Here is a 16,519-nt window from a genome sequence, read left to right as displayed (position 1 = left end):
TTATTCAATAAAAAAATATGTCAGATGATGTAAACAACATTACATTCACATGAAAATATTTTTAACAAAATCAGTAAAAAGAGGAAAGAGGGAATTTGCTCAAGATGATTGAAAAATCATGTAACAAGATCTATGATTGAAAAATCATGTAACAAGATCTATGATTGAAAAATCATGCAACAGGAATACCATGTAACTGTGTTAATCTAAAGTGTTTTGAAATTATCACAGAAGATGACAGGAATGAAAATAATATCATATTTCAACAATTTAAAAACAATGATGAGCAGGATTGGGACATTTCTTACCTTATTTTTGTTATAGACAAAGCAGAAAATTAATAATAGAACAATCTTATCTCTATAGGTATTCATATAAGTGCTAACTGAATATTGTTAGAGATTTGATACACAAACCAATATGTGTGTATCTATATTTGACTTGACAGAAAATTGTGTAAGAGGAATTAACGAAATTCTTTCAGTCACAGCTATGTGAAAATAAATAATTCAATTTTAAATAATATCTTCAATAAAGATTTTATATAATAAGATATTTAACTCATACAATATAAATATATATACATATATATATATATATATATATATATATATATATATATATATATATATATATATATATATATATATATATATATATATATATATGTGTACATATATATATATATATATATATATATATATATATATATATATATATATTAATATGAACCCACATGTTGTTAGTATTATTGTTACTATAATTAATGCTATATTGTTGTTGTAATTATCGTTTTTAGTATTATGATTGTCATAATTACTTCTGTTATTATTATTATTGTTATTAATAAAAACTATAATATCTATAAAAAAATTAGTAATAATAATAATATTTAACAAAAAAAAAGGTAAATAAATACCACTTACCTAATTTTCTCTTCAACTTTAAGATTTGTTTAAGTTTGTTCAAACTTTAAGTTTCTTCTTTTAGAACTCACCAAAAAACTTTCTTCTGTCCTTAAAGTTGAAGAGATAACTAGATAAGTGATGTTTATAATTAATTCACCCCCTCCTGTATATGTATATATATATATAGTTCTATAGTTTGTTGCATTTGGGAAGCACGGAAGGAAAAAAGTGATTCTTACGCCAACACATACGTCACTTTTAATTACTTTTGACTTTCGTCCAACATTTGCGTGTTGGACGAAAGTCAAAACCATTAATTTAATTACAAATTAATCGTTTTTTAAAAAAACCACAAAAACGTAAATTTAATTGACCAGAATGTTTTTAAAAACATTCTAAATGTTTTTAAAACATTCTGAATGTTTTTAACAATATAAACAATGTTTTTATTTTTATTTTTTTTACTGTAAATCATGCGCGGAGTGTTGCTACATCGACTATCTTATAGCCTGACTTGCAAGAGAGTGCTGCTACATCGACTGACAAATAGCCTGACTCGCAACGGAGTGCTGCTACATCTACTATCTTTTAGCCTGACTCGCAAGGGAGTGCTGCTACATCGACTGAGGGTTTGGTTGGGGCAGGCAGTCTATCAATTAAGAAAAAAAAAAATTCCATTCCTGCATTTTAATTTTTACTTTTTGTCAACAAAATATGGAAAAAACTTTCGGACAACATATAAGAGTTCTATATATATATATATATATATATATATATATATATATATATATATATATATATATATATATATATATATATATATATATATATATATATATATATATATATATATATATATATATATATATATACGTAAGTGTATATATATGAATAAAGAAAATATCTTTATATTATCATGTATAATATTGTATACTTGAAAGAGTGCTCAATAGATAAACTAGAGCTATATAATATATATGTTACTGTTACCCGCAGTACCAGGAATTAGCTAAATGCTAATGTTTATAATATAATTTAATATTGCAACTCTGAGTTTCATGTGTTATCACAACCATCAGGCAAGTAGTAAAAGTTTAATTTTGCTACGATTTGTTTAGTGGACGTTACGGTTTACATTTGTATTTTAGATTGTTACGGGACGGAAATTGATTAGTAGTTAGGTTAATAATATTATTAATTTGTTTATAGTTGGTTAATAATTGTGAAATAGTTATATGTTTAATGTTGTTTAAAATATTTTTTATGTCTTAATGTGTATTATTTGTGTATTAAAAAATAATAAAATAAAAATAAGAAAATAAGAATTAAAATTGATATAAAAATATACATAATATTATGAAATATATTACAAAAGCTGTGTATGTGAGTAATTTATTAGTTAGCCTAGAGATATATGGAGCAGATTAGTATAGTTATTTTTATTTATAGTTGTTAGTCAGGTTTGTAGCGAGCTTTGTAATCTTTTAATAAGAATTTATTTTTGTGGCGGCACTTTGATATAATTTCGGTTCTCTTATTTAACAGTTCTTCAGGTTTTGGATATGACATAATAGTAAATTTCTCATACAGACATAGTGGGCATCTTTTGGAAATATTTGAGTAGGGGGGTACTGATTTGAGAATAGACCATGTTAGCATAGGGGTTTCATTAAAATTGTTTTTTAAACCCCAGACATAGTTTGATAGGGCGGTCGAATTTTTGTATTTAATATTGTTGAATGATGACTTGTGGTTGTTGTATCTGGTTTTCCACTCACCTTCCGTTAATCCTATATAAACTTTGCTGGGTTGGTTTTTTGCTGCGATGATGCATTTATATATAATATTTGTTGATTTGCACTTACCATTCAGGGGGCATTCTGCTTTGTTTCGACAGTTGCATTTTGGATCATTATTTTCAATTCTAGGGAAGATAATTTTTTTGTTGTGGTTTTTTATAATTTTTTCTATATTTTCAGTGCAACTGTAGCTTACCTTTACAGTGTTTCTGTTTAAGATTTTGTGAAGTTTTTGTGTCTTAGGGAAGTTTTTTTCTAGTAAATACAAGAACATTTTTGCAACATTTGTGGAGACGTTTTTATTAAATGGGGGGTTGAACCATATGATATTGCGTTTACGATTTTTCTGGGATATTTTTTGTTTGATCTGATATTTGAGGGAGTAGTTTTTGTATCCGCTATATATATATATATATATATATATAAATATATATATATGTATATATATATAAATCGATTTATTCTAATTTTAATAACAACTTTATTGTAAATATTCATAATAAAACCAATGTTGCTTGATAAAGCTCCCAAAAGTCAAATTAGAATTTGAAAGAAAGGGATTTTATTTTATGGGTGCGAAAATATACAACGACCTTCCGATTTCAATTTGATCGGTTGACAATTACAGCTTGTTAAAAAAACTTATTAAAGCTCATTATAAAATATAAAGTTGAATTAACTTTTTAATATTTTCTTTTTATACTGTTCATTTCTAATACTTAATACTTTATTTTTTTTTAAGGTTTTTATTTTTTTAAATGATTTTTTTTTTCCTTCAATATTTTACTTTTTTTGTTGCTCTTATTGTTAATTGTTTGTTGATTTTACCAGGACATTTATGGAAAGCAGTATTTAATATTGATAAGCCTATCCTGTATAAATATTCATGAATAATAATAATGATAATAATATATATATATATATTATTATATATATATATATATATATATATATATATATATATATATATATATATATATATATATATATATATATATATCCTTATCTCGTAGTCAAAAGAGACTTTTATGGTATATAAAGTCTTTTTTAACAACAATTACAGGACCTCAGCAAATAAGCTACATTTTTATGCCGTCTAAAAGTCAACGCAATTAAAATAATGCCGAAGTACATTAAAATTTATTATTTTTTAAAAAACTGCAATAATAATGACTAGAAAGTTTTTTAAATAATAGTGATTTTGTTTTTGTTTTTTAAAAACATTTTTTTTAAGCATGCGTGGAGTGTTACTATATCAACTATCTTTTAGCCTGCTGCTACTAGGGAGTGTTGCTACATCGACTATCTTATAGCCTGACTTGCAATGGAGTGTTACTACATTGACTATCTTATAGCCTGACTCGCAACAGAGTGCTGCTATATTGACTGAGGGTTTGGTTAAGGCAGCAGTCTATCATTTAGGGAAATAAATACATACATACATACATACATACATACATACATACATACATACATACATACATACATACATACATACATACATACATACATACATACATACATACATACATACATACATACACACAAATACAAAGGATATTTATTGCAGCAAAAAAATTAGTTTTATTTAATATGTTTTGTATTTTATTGTTTTTCTAAAATAACTGTCTTGATTTGAGTAGGCATTTTACTTAAAATTAAAGTGTGCAAAATATACCAGAGCCATCTTTAACAGCAAAAGAAAATATATATATATATATATACATATATATATATATATATATATATATATATATATATATATATATATATATATATATATATATATATATATAATTTTCCATTTAAAAAGCAATGCTAATGTGTATGTATGTATGTATGCTTTTTTTTCTTCTCTAAAATGTCAGTTTCTGACTTGAATAAATTTTATTTTAAAAAAATAAAACAGACCTATATCCCAAGATAATAATTCTGCTAAAATGTGGTCTAAAAAAATTGTAAAAAACTTTTTGCTGTCCAACAAATGTTTCTTTAGTAACCTCCACAAAACAGTAGCACCTGCTATCTGAATTTCACGTAATCGTATAATCATAGCATCTTTTATAAGAGGTAAAATGTCTTTGTAACAATCTGGAGGTTCATCTTTTAAGATAACATCCAGTGAATCAATGGTACTAATTTTTTGAATATCCTGCCCATTTCTAGAAAAAATACACATAATTAGGTCTATATATACATATATGTATATATAGACCTAATTGTCTATAAAAATAAAAATGTAGGTACAGACCTCAGAAGTCAAAGGTCGGTTGTCACATTTTAAAAATTGTTTAGGGGAGAAGAAATAGTAAAATAATTAGCTTTTATTGGCCTATTCTTGATGATTAAATTTATGTAATTTTTTTTGTGTTTTATTTAATTTGTATTAAGGCACATAAAATATAATTTTATATTGACCTAACTTAATATAATTAGAATTAAAAATTATACTTAGTATACTAAATATAATTTTATATTGACCTTTCATATTGACCTAACTTTGTTTCACATTGTCGTAGGACAACAGTCTTTATACCTCTGTGTAAATACTGAAAAAACTAAAAAGATCTCATACATAACTCATTTTCACAAAAAACTGGACAGCCAACCTTTGTCATCTGAGATACAGATATATATATATACATATATATATACATATATATATACATATATATATATATATATATATATATATATACAGATATATATACATACATATATATATATATATATATATATATATATATATATATATATATATATATATATATATATATATATATATATATATATATATATATATATATATACAGATATATATATACAGATATATATATATATATATATTATATATTATATATATATATATATATATTATATATTATATATATATAAAAAAAAAAATATATATATATATAAAAAATATAAAAAAACAATTATCTAACTTTTTTCTTCAACTTGAAGAGAAACTCTTCCTGATGATCCAGCAATGGTGAAATTACAAGTTGAAGAAAAAAGTTAGATAAGTGTTTTTTACTAATTTATATATATATATATATATATATACATATATATATATATATATATATATATATATACATATATATATATATATATATATATATATATATATATATATATATATATATATATATATATATATATATATATATATCTATATTATTTATTATAATATATTATACTTATCATTTTAGCAAGACATTATGCTGTGAAAAAATTATTTTCTTTATTTTTTCCCCTTTTATTCGCAACTCTCAATCTTAAACTCCAAAACATTAATTTTATTGAACAAGGTTACTGTGCGGTGAACAAGTTAGGCATAGTACACATTTTTTATTATATAAGAAACTAAGAAAATGAGTTAATACCAAAAAATTTATTATGTTGAGGTTTTTTTTCCTAATCTAGTACTAAAAGTTACTTAGGAGTTTCAATTTATTTAAAATATACATATTTCATTCACATTAAATGAAATTCCAAATTAAATTTAAACTGTTTCAATTTAAACTGTTATTCTTTATTATAAATAATGTTTTTAAACTTCGTGTTATTTAGGTGTGATGTGAATTTAGGTAAAAAGTTAATTATAAATATATATATATATATATATATATATATATATATATATATGTGTGTGTATATATATATGTGTATATATATATATATATATATATATATATATATATATATATATATATATAAATATATATATATATTATAGCGTATGCATATAAAGATATGCATATGCTGACTTTTTATACGGACCTAAATCCATATGGCTTTTTGCAAGAAGAAAAAAAAAAGAAAAAAATTTTGAAAAAATGAAACATTTTTTAAAAATTTTATTTGTTACAACCTAAACCATTAGTCAATGTAGCAGCAACTCCATTGCATATACAAATATATATATATATATATTCCTATAGCAAAAGCTATAAATAAGGTACACTTTATGTAAAGACCATTATATTAATTTGGGGAAACCAATTAAAATACATCATTTTTTTAAAAAACACAAAAACACAACTTTATAGACTCTCAATGATTTTATTTTTATGGAAAAACATGTTAGAACATACGAGGAGTGCTGCTACATCAACTGACAAATATTTCTCAACTTGTTTCTCCCCATTGCAGACTTGTTTGTCAAGGTTCATTTTTCAGATTTAAAGAGTTGAAAAAGGATTGTAACCACTTCCTCTACTGTAGGAGGCATTCTTGACTTTGAAGAGGTAAAATACATTAATTTAAAAAAATAGGCTGAACATGCAAGGAGTGCTACTACATTGACTGACAAATTAATAAAACATATAAGGTATGCTGCTACATTGACTGACAAATAGGTAGAATATGAAAGGATTGCTGCTACATCAGCTGACAAATAGTAGAACATGCAAGCAGTGCAGCTACATTCACAGAGGGTTTTGGTTTGGGAAGCCAATCTATCAATTAAAAAAAACTTTTTAAAGTTTTTTCAACTTTATCTGGTCTTCTAAATTTTTTTTTTTTAATCATAAATTTTTTTAATAATTTTATGGTAAAAATTAAAGTTGAACAAGCAAGAAAAAAATATATATCTATATATTATCAGGCTTGGACAGGACCACGCTTATTTTTTTTCTTTACAATTTGACCACGGCTGTTTTAATGCTTTAATTTAAATGCAATAAAAAAATCATTACAAATAACTTTTAACCGTTGATCTAAAGTTTTTATTTTACGCGAAGTCTATAAATAAAATAAAAGATTAACTTTAGTTTTAAAATTAACACATTGTAAATTTAATATTATATTTAAATATTTTTAGTAGGCATGTATTTTTAATGATAAATTTAAACATTTGAAACTATTTTTCCATGTCTTTCTAAAAATCTTTTAGAAGATTATTTTTTTAAGTTACTTTAAATTATGAATAATTTAAATTAAAATCTTCTCCTTGCAATGAAATGATTTAATTGCTTTATTTTTTTGTTTCTATTCTTACAAAGAATTGTTTAAAAGTAGTTTTTTGTTTAAACTTAATTTCTAATGAAATGATTAAAAATTAATATTTTAAAAAGACTATGAATTTTTTTTTTTTTTGCGACTTTGTGAAAAAAATTAATGTTTTTACAATCTAAAAATAATATATAACACTATTTAACAATTAAAATAAAATTTGTTCATTCATTAACAATCATTAGAAGCAATTAGTAAAAGAGTTTTGCATAACTTTAATAAAAAGTTTCAAAAGATAAGTTTTAAAGTAATTTATTTCAAACACAATTAAAAACATAACAAGAAGTAATTTTGCTTGGAGTTTGAATTTTTAAAATTTTATTTTAAAGCTTATATATTTTCTTATTTATAAGGAATTGTTTTCTTTTTTCTTTAGTTTTTTTAGTTTTTGGTCAAGTTGTCAACAACAAAACATCATTTGCGTGGTCAGCAATAGCGTTTGATCGCACGCTCTTCCTATCCAAGCCTGATTTTATATATATATATATATATTTATCATAAAATTTAAACTTTATGATTTAAAAAATTAATTAATTTAGAAGACCAGAAAATGTCTAAAAACTTTTAAAAGCTTTTTATCGCGATGATTTAATAGTAATGTGTAAAAAATCTGGTCAAGAGCTTGATAAAATTAGATAAGATACTATAACATTTTTAAAAAAGAATGGCTTTCAAATCAAAATAAAAATAAATTTAAAAATTGTGAATTTTCCTGATGTCACATTAAACCTCTCTGAAAATTCATATAAGGCTTTCAAAAATCCAAATGATAAATTATTGCATAATATTAACTCAAACCATCCAACCCAAATTCTAAAACAAACCCCAATTTTCAATTAATAACAGACTAAACCAAAACTTCTTTGATAAAAATGTATTCAATTCCTCTAGATGCCATCCTAATAAAAATTTTAAAATTTTAAACTTCTATATAGCAAAAATATTTCCACTAACATAGGAAAAGTGTTTTAAAATTGGTGGATAAATACTTTCTGCCCTCTAACAAATTTTAAAATTGATATAAAAATTTTAAAATTGGTGTATAAATATTTTCCAGCTCTCTAATAAATTACATAAAATTTTAAAATGAAATTAAAGTTAATTAGTTGCACAAAAAATATGGAAAGAATTATAAATGGTCATAATAATCTTTTGTTAAATAAAAAATATGGAAGGAATTATAAATGGTCATAATAATCCTTTGTTAAACAAAAAAGAAACTTCTAGATAAAAAAAACAAACCATAATTGTAAACAAAAAACAGGAAATTATAGTTGTAAACAAAAAAACAATAGCCCAATGAGTGGAAAATGTTTATCAATTAACGTGTTATATATAAGTTTTTTTTCCTCTAAAAATTTACTTAATAAACAATATATTGGCTTAACAGAGGGTGAATGGAACAAACGTTTTGCCAATCATAAGCAATTTTTTAAAAATAAAAAGTATTCAAAAGATACCATGCAGTCAAAATACATATCGAAACTGACAGATAAAAAAATAGATGACTTTATATTGAATTGGTCAATCCTTAAAACAGCACCTGGATTTAATATTAAAAGAAAAATGCATATGTCTACAAGAAAAGTTTGAAATGATTACACATGCAAACAAGAATGTTTATTAAATAAAAAATCAAATTGATTTCTAAATGCAGGCATGAAAATAAGTTTTCTTTAAAAAACTATAAAAATAAGTGAGCTCAAAAAATAATAATAACCTATTCCTTTTTGAAAAATTTTAAAACAAAAACAAAAAAGCAGAAGTAATTCCAAAAAAATTCTATTAATAGTAGTGTCAACATATTCCACAAATGTTTAAAATATTACAGTAGTTTTGAAATTTATGACTTCCTATAATTTAATTTTTTGTATAAATAGAAATTTATTAATTTGATCATTCATTTCTGATGAGTCATTATTGATGAAACACTGTAAAATTACAAAAAAATTGATAAGTAATTTTTTATTAATTCAAACTCAACTTGTATAAATATTCAGAAACTACTGTTTAAAAAAATCAGAAGAATTATTTCACTTTTATTTTTATTATTTCTACCACAAATTACTTGATTTATATTCAAAGTAAATTTAAAAAAATCAAATTCTGCTAAATGTTCACTTTTTAATTAAAATATAATTAGATTTTTGAAGAAATATCCTTATTATATTTATTTTAGTAATTTATTTTATTATATTATATTTAAGTAATAAATGTTTTATTTTGTATAAAATAGAAACCTATTAACTTGCTTTTTAATTGTCCATTTTATTTTATGTATTGTTTTTTATATATAGTTTTTTATATTATCTATAAATTAGTTAGCTATATAATAAGTTTCTTGGAGTAATCAGGGCAACTTTTCAAACAATTTAACTAATCATAGTGATTTTCTACACGCTTATCACTATTTTAGACAAAGAACTGTTTAAATGCCCGAATTCCATAGAGTCAATATAATAATAAAAGATATAATACTATAACTGTGAAAAATAAATTCAAAATATTAAACTAAACAAAGGGTAATTCCACATCAAATCACCCAGTCCATTGAACCATGTGTCTTCTTTTTGTGTTATATTTTGACACATTATTCTTAATTATAAAAAAATATTGCATGCAAAATTTCAGCTCAAAATGTTGAGCGGTAGACAAGATACTGCAACTTTAATATTGACCTGGTTTCCCAAAATGACCCGGTTTTCATAACATTCTGAAAAAATATTTTTCTTAAAAAAAATAAGAAATAAAAATGGCAAAAATATGAAAATAAACATATAATGTTTTTTTGATGCTTAGTTCAATAAATGTACTTGCTGAGATGTTAAAGCAACATGCTTAAAAGTTAATAAAACAACTTTTTTCTATAAAACAACTTTAGGACCCAATATCTCAAAACACCCCCATCAAAATTTTTTTTTTTTTTTGCTGTTAGTATTTTCAGTTGCTTATAATCTTACTAGGCACAAAAATCTAACTGGAAAAAAAACTGAAACATATTAAACTTTAATTTCAAAGATATATCACTTTTTTCAAGAAATTCCCAAAAAATATTTGTAAATAAAATAAAAATCGTAATTTAAAAAGTTACTTAAATATACAAGATTTTAAAAGTATCGAAAATGTAAGTTATTTTGACTGCGTTTTTAATAGTTCACAATATTGTTGCCATTTTGTAATAATATGTATTTCAGCATTTTCAAATACATAGTTTCTACCGGAACAGTTTTCGGAACTAGAGCAAGCTTGTGGAACAGATAGCTTTTTCAATATGTTGATGTTGGGAATAAAATAGTAGTCGTCTCTTTCAGGCCAGTTAAAACAGATTGATGGACCTTTTGGGTAAAGAAACTTAACTTTAGCATTAACTTCTTCTAGGTTGGTTTCAGTTACAATGCCAATCCACCACTTATCATCATAGCTACATAACCTCCTAAAGTGACAGTATCAAGTTAAAATATATCTTGTTTATTTTTAAGATTGTGGATTATTGTATAATTAGTTTCTGTACTACACCACTTTGCCCCAAACCTGTTATCTCTAAGATGTATAAATTGATAAAAGCTACGAGTACCGGGTAGAGCTATTACACCAGTGTACCTTTCTTTTTGCTCTTCACTTCTTTTTTGTAGCTTTTCAAAGCAAGATACTAATAGTTCAACAAACGTCAGAACATCTGCTGTTAAACTCAATAGTGGTGCACGATCAGTAGTTTGCCATTGTTTGTAATGTATCTCAAAACCGTCTTCGTATTCTCCAAAAATCTCATATAAATATTTGGTGAGGGGTTCTTTACCAGAAGAATTATCACACTGTGCAAGCATGCATTCCTTGTTTTCTACTGAGCAAACAGTTTTCGAAAGTAAATCCTAATACTTTAGTTCAATATTTAAGGCATCTACTAGCAATATGGCATTTTGGTGGTAAGATCAAACACAAACAGAATGTGTACCACTTGCACCTGGCAAATGCACCACTTTGGTCTAAGTGAAGCAAATTTTCAGTAATTTTGTTTGTAATTCTGGAATGTTTTCTTTGTATAATACATATTGTTCCTTTAAATTACACAAAAGCAGTTTTTTTTGTTTATGGACAGTCTTTTGAATGCTAACATAATCTTTTTTTCCAGGCATAGTTCTACATAAATCACTCGATTCATAGAACAATTTAACAGAACCTTCTATTTCTTTGTGTAGGACTTGACCTTTATACAATGGAGAGAGCTAACAATCCCTTTTTATTAAAAATTTACCTAGCCATCTTTGCTTAGTATTCTGTAACTGCAAAGTTATTTTGTACTTTTAATATCGACCAACTTGGGGGTGCAAGTGTTAGAAGTTGAACAATAGTCCTTTTGTCAGAACATAGAATTTTGTTCACCCTGACTTTGCTTCTCTTCTTTAAGATCTTCTTTTCTGGCAATCTTTTGCTTACAAGGTTGGCAAAGTTTCTTCCCAGGAGCAATATTCAAACTACTTTTCATTGTGAATTGTGACTTATTTATCATAACTACTCTAAGATTTCCTAAAAGTAATCGAATTGTATAAAGCTTATCTGCACAATTGTTTAAAACATTGTTTATGTTTTGGAAAATACAAACTAAAAAAGTATATATATTAAAATATTAAAATTCTAAATCTACTTACTTGTGATTTTCTTTGTATGTTTATTGAATGGATCGCAACATGCTTTCTGCCATATAGGATACATTTTCAAATATTTTGAAGTATGTCTTTCACATAATATTGTTAAGTTTAATAGTTCAATATTACAGCGTAACGATATAGTTATTTTTTCTTCATTGCATGCATCTGATGTCATTAAGGCAATAGAACACATCTTAAGATAAATTACTTAGTATGAATGCATTTCCTAAAAAAAAGAGAACTCTTTCCTATTTAATTTTCAGTAAAAAAAAAAAAGTTTTTAATATAGAAATAATTCAAACCTTTTCAGAATCTTTCTGTTGTATAATTTTTTGCACTGAAAGATATTGTTAATTTTCTTTATAGATATATTTATATATATACAATATATATATCAAATTGTTAATTGTTTAAATTTAAGTAAAATTTTACCAATAAATGTTGTTCTATAACTAAACTTTTTATAAACTAGTTTTTATAAACTTTTACAAGCCATAGTTGTCAAAATTTTAAAAACAAATGCACTTTAATATCACACTTAGTCAGTTTTTATATAAAAACAAAACAGGATGTTTTTTTTCAGTTGTTAAGATCAAACAACTAAGTTATCATATAATAAAGACTTCCTTAAATATAACAAAATTGTTTTGTTTTTTTCTTTTAAGGAGTCTATAAACTAAATTTAATATTTTAAATCATTTATTGAAAATTTGATATATCTTTAAATTATAAATTAAACTATAAATTAAAGTTCTATATGTTTCAGTTTTTTTTTCCAGTTAGATTTTTTGTGCCTAGTAAGATTATAAGCAGCTGAAAATATTAACAGCAAAAAAAAAAAAATATTTAGATAGGGGTGTTTTGAGATATTGGGCCCTAAAGTTGGTTTATAGAAACTAGTTGTTTTATTAACTTTTAAGCATGTTCCTTTTACATTTCAGCATTTTAAGTACATTTATTAAATTCAGCATCAAAAAAGCATTATATGTGTTTATTTTCATATTTTTGCCATTTTTATTTCTTATTTTTTTAAGAAAAATGTTTTTTCAGAATGTTATGAAAGCCGCCAGGTCATTTTGGGAAACCAGGTCAATATTAAAATGGCAGTATCTTGTCAACCGCTCAACATTTTTAGCTGAAATTTTATGTGTTTCCTTTTTAACATGTATCAGCCAAAGAAGTTTTTAAAAAATTAGAGGACCCATGGTTCAAAATCTCCTAAATTTTGGGTGATTTGATGCGGAATTACCTCAAAAATATATTTACACATATTTGACACAAATTTTAAAAAAAAAAGGTTATTTTATTACTTTAAAATATAAATTACACGCTGGGTTGGCTTTAAATTTTCATCAACAGTTAATCTTTCTATTTCTTCTTTTGTCTGAAATAAATTATTTACCTTATAAAAAAATTTTAACAAAACAATATTTTTTTTAAAAAATGTAATCAAATTATATAAAACACCAATTTTAATGCTTTTAATCTATAACTTAAATGAAAAAAAAATCAATTAGATTTAAACTGATTTTGTTTTTGAGAAGTTGGAAAATTAGTAAAACTTTTCTTACAACTTTATTATGTTTTATAGTTCTTTCATCTCTTAGATTTTCCACATTTTCGGAGAGAGATAATTCAATTATTTGCTGGTGAAAAGCATCTTCCCAAGCCATCTAATCATTAGTTGTTGACATTTAAAATAACCTAAAGAATAGATTTTTTTTCTTGTTTAAAGGTTGTATAAAATTTAGAGGTTAAATAACAGTTTTAATTTTCATCTTAACAGAAGGCATTTAAATTCTAATTATAAATTTAAATAATTATTTTTTATGTATTTGTACTAACACATTTTTGGCCAGATTGATGTCTAATTTTCAATTTATAACTTAAAAATTATATATATATATATATATATATATATATATATATATATATATATATATATATATATATATATATATATATATATATATATATATATATATAGCAGCCTATATTGATGGTTTAAATCACAAAAGAATTATATCCATATTTGACAGTTACACATTTTGGCCATAAACAATATTGAAAATAAATAATTAATGATATTATTAATAAACAAATTATCATTTTAACTCATCTTCTGAAATAACTTATAAATAGTTAATTAACAAAGAATATACTTTTGAAAACCTCTTTTTTTGAAACAGGTTTTCAAAAGTGGACATGAGTTTTTGGTGATTTAAACAATCAATATATAACATTCATGTGTGCAACTTAAAGTTTATTCAATATCTTTGTGATATACATTTATATAAAATTAAGCAGCGATAGCTTTAAATTATAAAATTATTTTTGTTTATACCTTTTTATTAACCTATTTAATTCACTTAACTAATGCTTAAAAACCATTTGAGTGAAATAATAAATAAGTTGTTGATAGTTTTTTAGCTCAATTATTAAAACATTTGTATTTTAACTACATTCTATTTCATATCAAGTTTAAAACTCTACACTAAATACATCAAATATAGTTTATTTAATATAGTATCGAACTATATTGAATATAATATTAGTATAAGGTATTACATTAAATTTTTTTGCAAAACATTTTTTGGAAATTGGAAATCTCGACAAATGAAATTCCGCGCTTTGCATTTGTTTACTTTTCGCTTACAACTCAAAAAAGAATTGGTATGGAAACAGGTCAGTGTAAAGTCTCATGAATAATGAAACCTGAAATAATTTAAAACCATTTTTATGTAAAATAAACAAGTTTAAAGCGGTTATAAAGTAATAATGTTGACTTAACACTATAATTAAGATATTCTATTAGATGAGAATCTGATACCATTAAATAAAATAATACTAAAATACAATCGTCTTTTAGATAAAAGATTTCTTTATAAAAAAAAATATTTTATAAACAAAGCTATATTTGTATTTTCAAGAACTTTTTTTTCTACTCTCACATTTAGAAACTGTTTTATCAATCGTTGAATAAATAACTGTGTTTATCACTGTAATCGCTTTGCAAAATTTTTTTGTCCTTTATTATGATAAACACAGGTTTCGAGTATTTGCACTACAGTGTGATAAATAGAAGAGTTAAAAACAATTTAAATCTTTGTTACCAGGTCTAGTCTTAATAAATTCTTATGAAAACTCTTAAAAAGATTTACCAATTTTCTAAGTCTTTTTATTTAGAGTTGTTTTAGAATTGTCATTTTTGTTATGCAGGTTATTTTTTATCAGAGTATTTGTTTCATGGAAAAAAAATTTTGCGTTTTCTAGATTTTTGGATGAGCATAAAAACTGAAGTTTTAAAAAATAATACTATTTAAGTTTTAAAAAATAATTAATGTTCGAAAGTTATGACCATGTAAAGTCTCTTAAACTCTACGCGGTCGTAACTTTTGAACACTGAAATACTTAGATAAAACTGAGATACTAAGATAAAACTTGAAATCTGTTACATCAAAGATATTCACAAATAGTGTTAGTACTATTATATAGAAAACACCTGTCAAGTTTAATAATAATAAAATGGAGATAATAATTATCATACAAGTAGGAGTAAATAAAAATAATAATATGGATGATAGCGGTTAAAAATAATAATAAAGATTATAAAAACTATATACTATAATAGTAATAATAATAATAAAAATAATTAAAACAATAATAATAATAATTAGGGACCCGAACTCGGATCCGGGTAGTTGTTTCGGGTATTACCTGAATTTAAATAATCGGGTAATTACCCGAAAGTTATAAAAACCTGTTTCTTTTTAAATCGGGTAATACCCGATTGTTTTTAATACCCGTAGAATACCTGATACTTGAAACCCCTAGAAATACCCGAAGAAGTAAAAATACATTTATCACAATGAATTAAAAATAACGAAAAAAATTGAAATATGAAATGTTTTAGGATAAGCAAAAAATTTAAAGTAGCCTGACCATCTTAAATTTGAAATTTTATCCAGTAATTTACTGTTTTCTTTCATGAACACTAGCTGCTCTATTTTGCTTACACTTAAATTTGTTCTCCTTACAATGCAAATGTTCCCTGCACTTGAGAAAACTCTTTCAGAAGAAGCAGATGATGCTGGGAAAGCCAGAATCTGCTTAGCAAGCCTTGCAAGCATTGGGTATTTGCCAGCAT

General features: G+C 23.9%; 1 protein-coding gene across 4 annotated transcripts in view; it reads right to left on the bottom strand.

Moving 5' to 3' along the window:
• Positions 1-14,081, bottom strand: part of LOC101235859 (serine/threonine-protein phosphatase 4 regulatory subunit 4) — a 71,624-nt gene extending 57,543 nt beyond the window's left edge. For 3 of the 4 annotated variants that reach the window (XM_065800314.1, XM_065800315.1, XM_065800316.1), the window contains exons 1-3: positions 13,944-14,081; positions 13,683-13,756; positions 4,619-4,869 (exon numbers count right to left, since the gene is read on the bottom strand). In XM_065800314.1, the coding sequence (XP_065656386.1) occupies positions 4,619-4,869; positions 13,683-13,756; positions 13,944-14,045 (427 nt within the window). In that variant the 5' untranslated portion in view covers positions 14,046-14,081. The remainder of the gene's footprint in view (positions 1-4,618; positions 4,870-13,682; positions 13,757-13,943) is intronic. The other variant, XM_065800318.1, reaches the window with a different exon arrangement.
• Positions 14,082-16,519: the final 2,438 nt, after the last annotated feature.

Source organism: Hydra vulgaris, chromosome 06 (genome assembly GCF_038396675.1).
Source record: "Hydra vulgaris chromosome 06, alternate assembly HydraT2T_AEP".
NCBI classification, from domain to species: Eukaryota; Metazoa; Cnidaria; class Hydrozoa; order Anthoathecata; family Hydridae; genus Hydra; species Hydra vulgaris.
The sequence above is the reverse complement of the archived record's forward strand: the minus strand, read 5'-3'. Positions and strand labels throughout refer to the sequence as shown.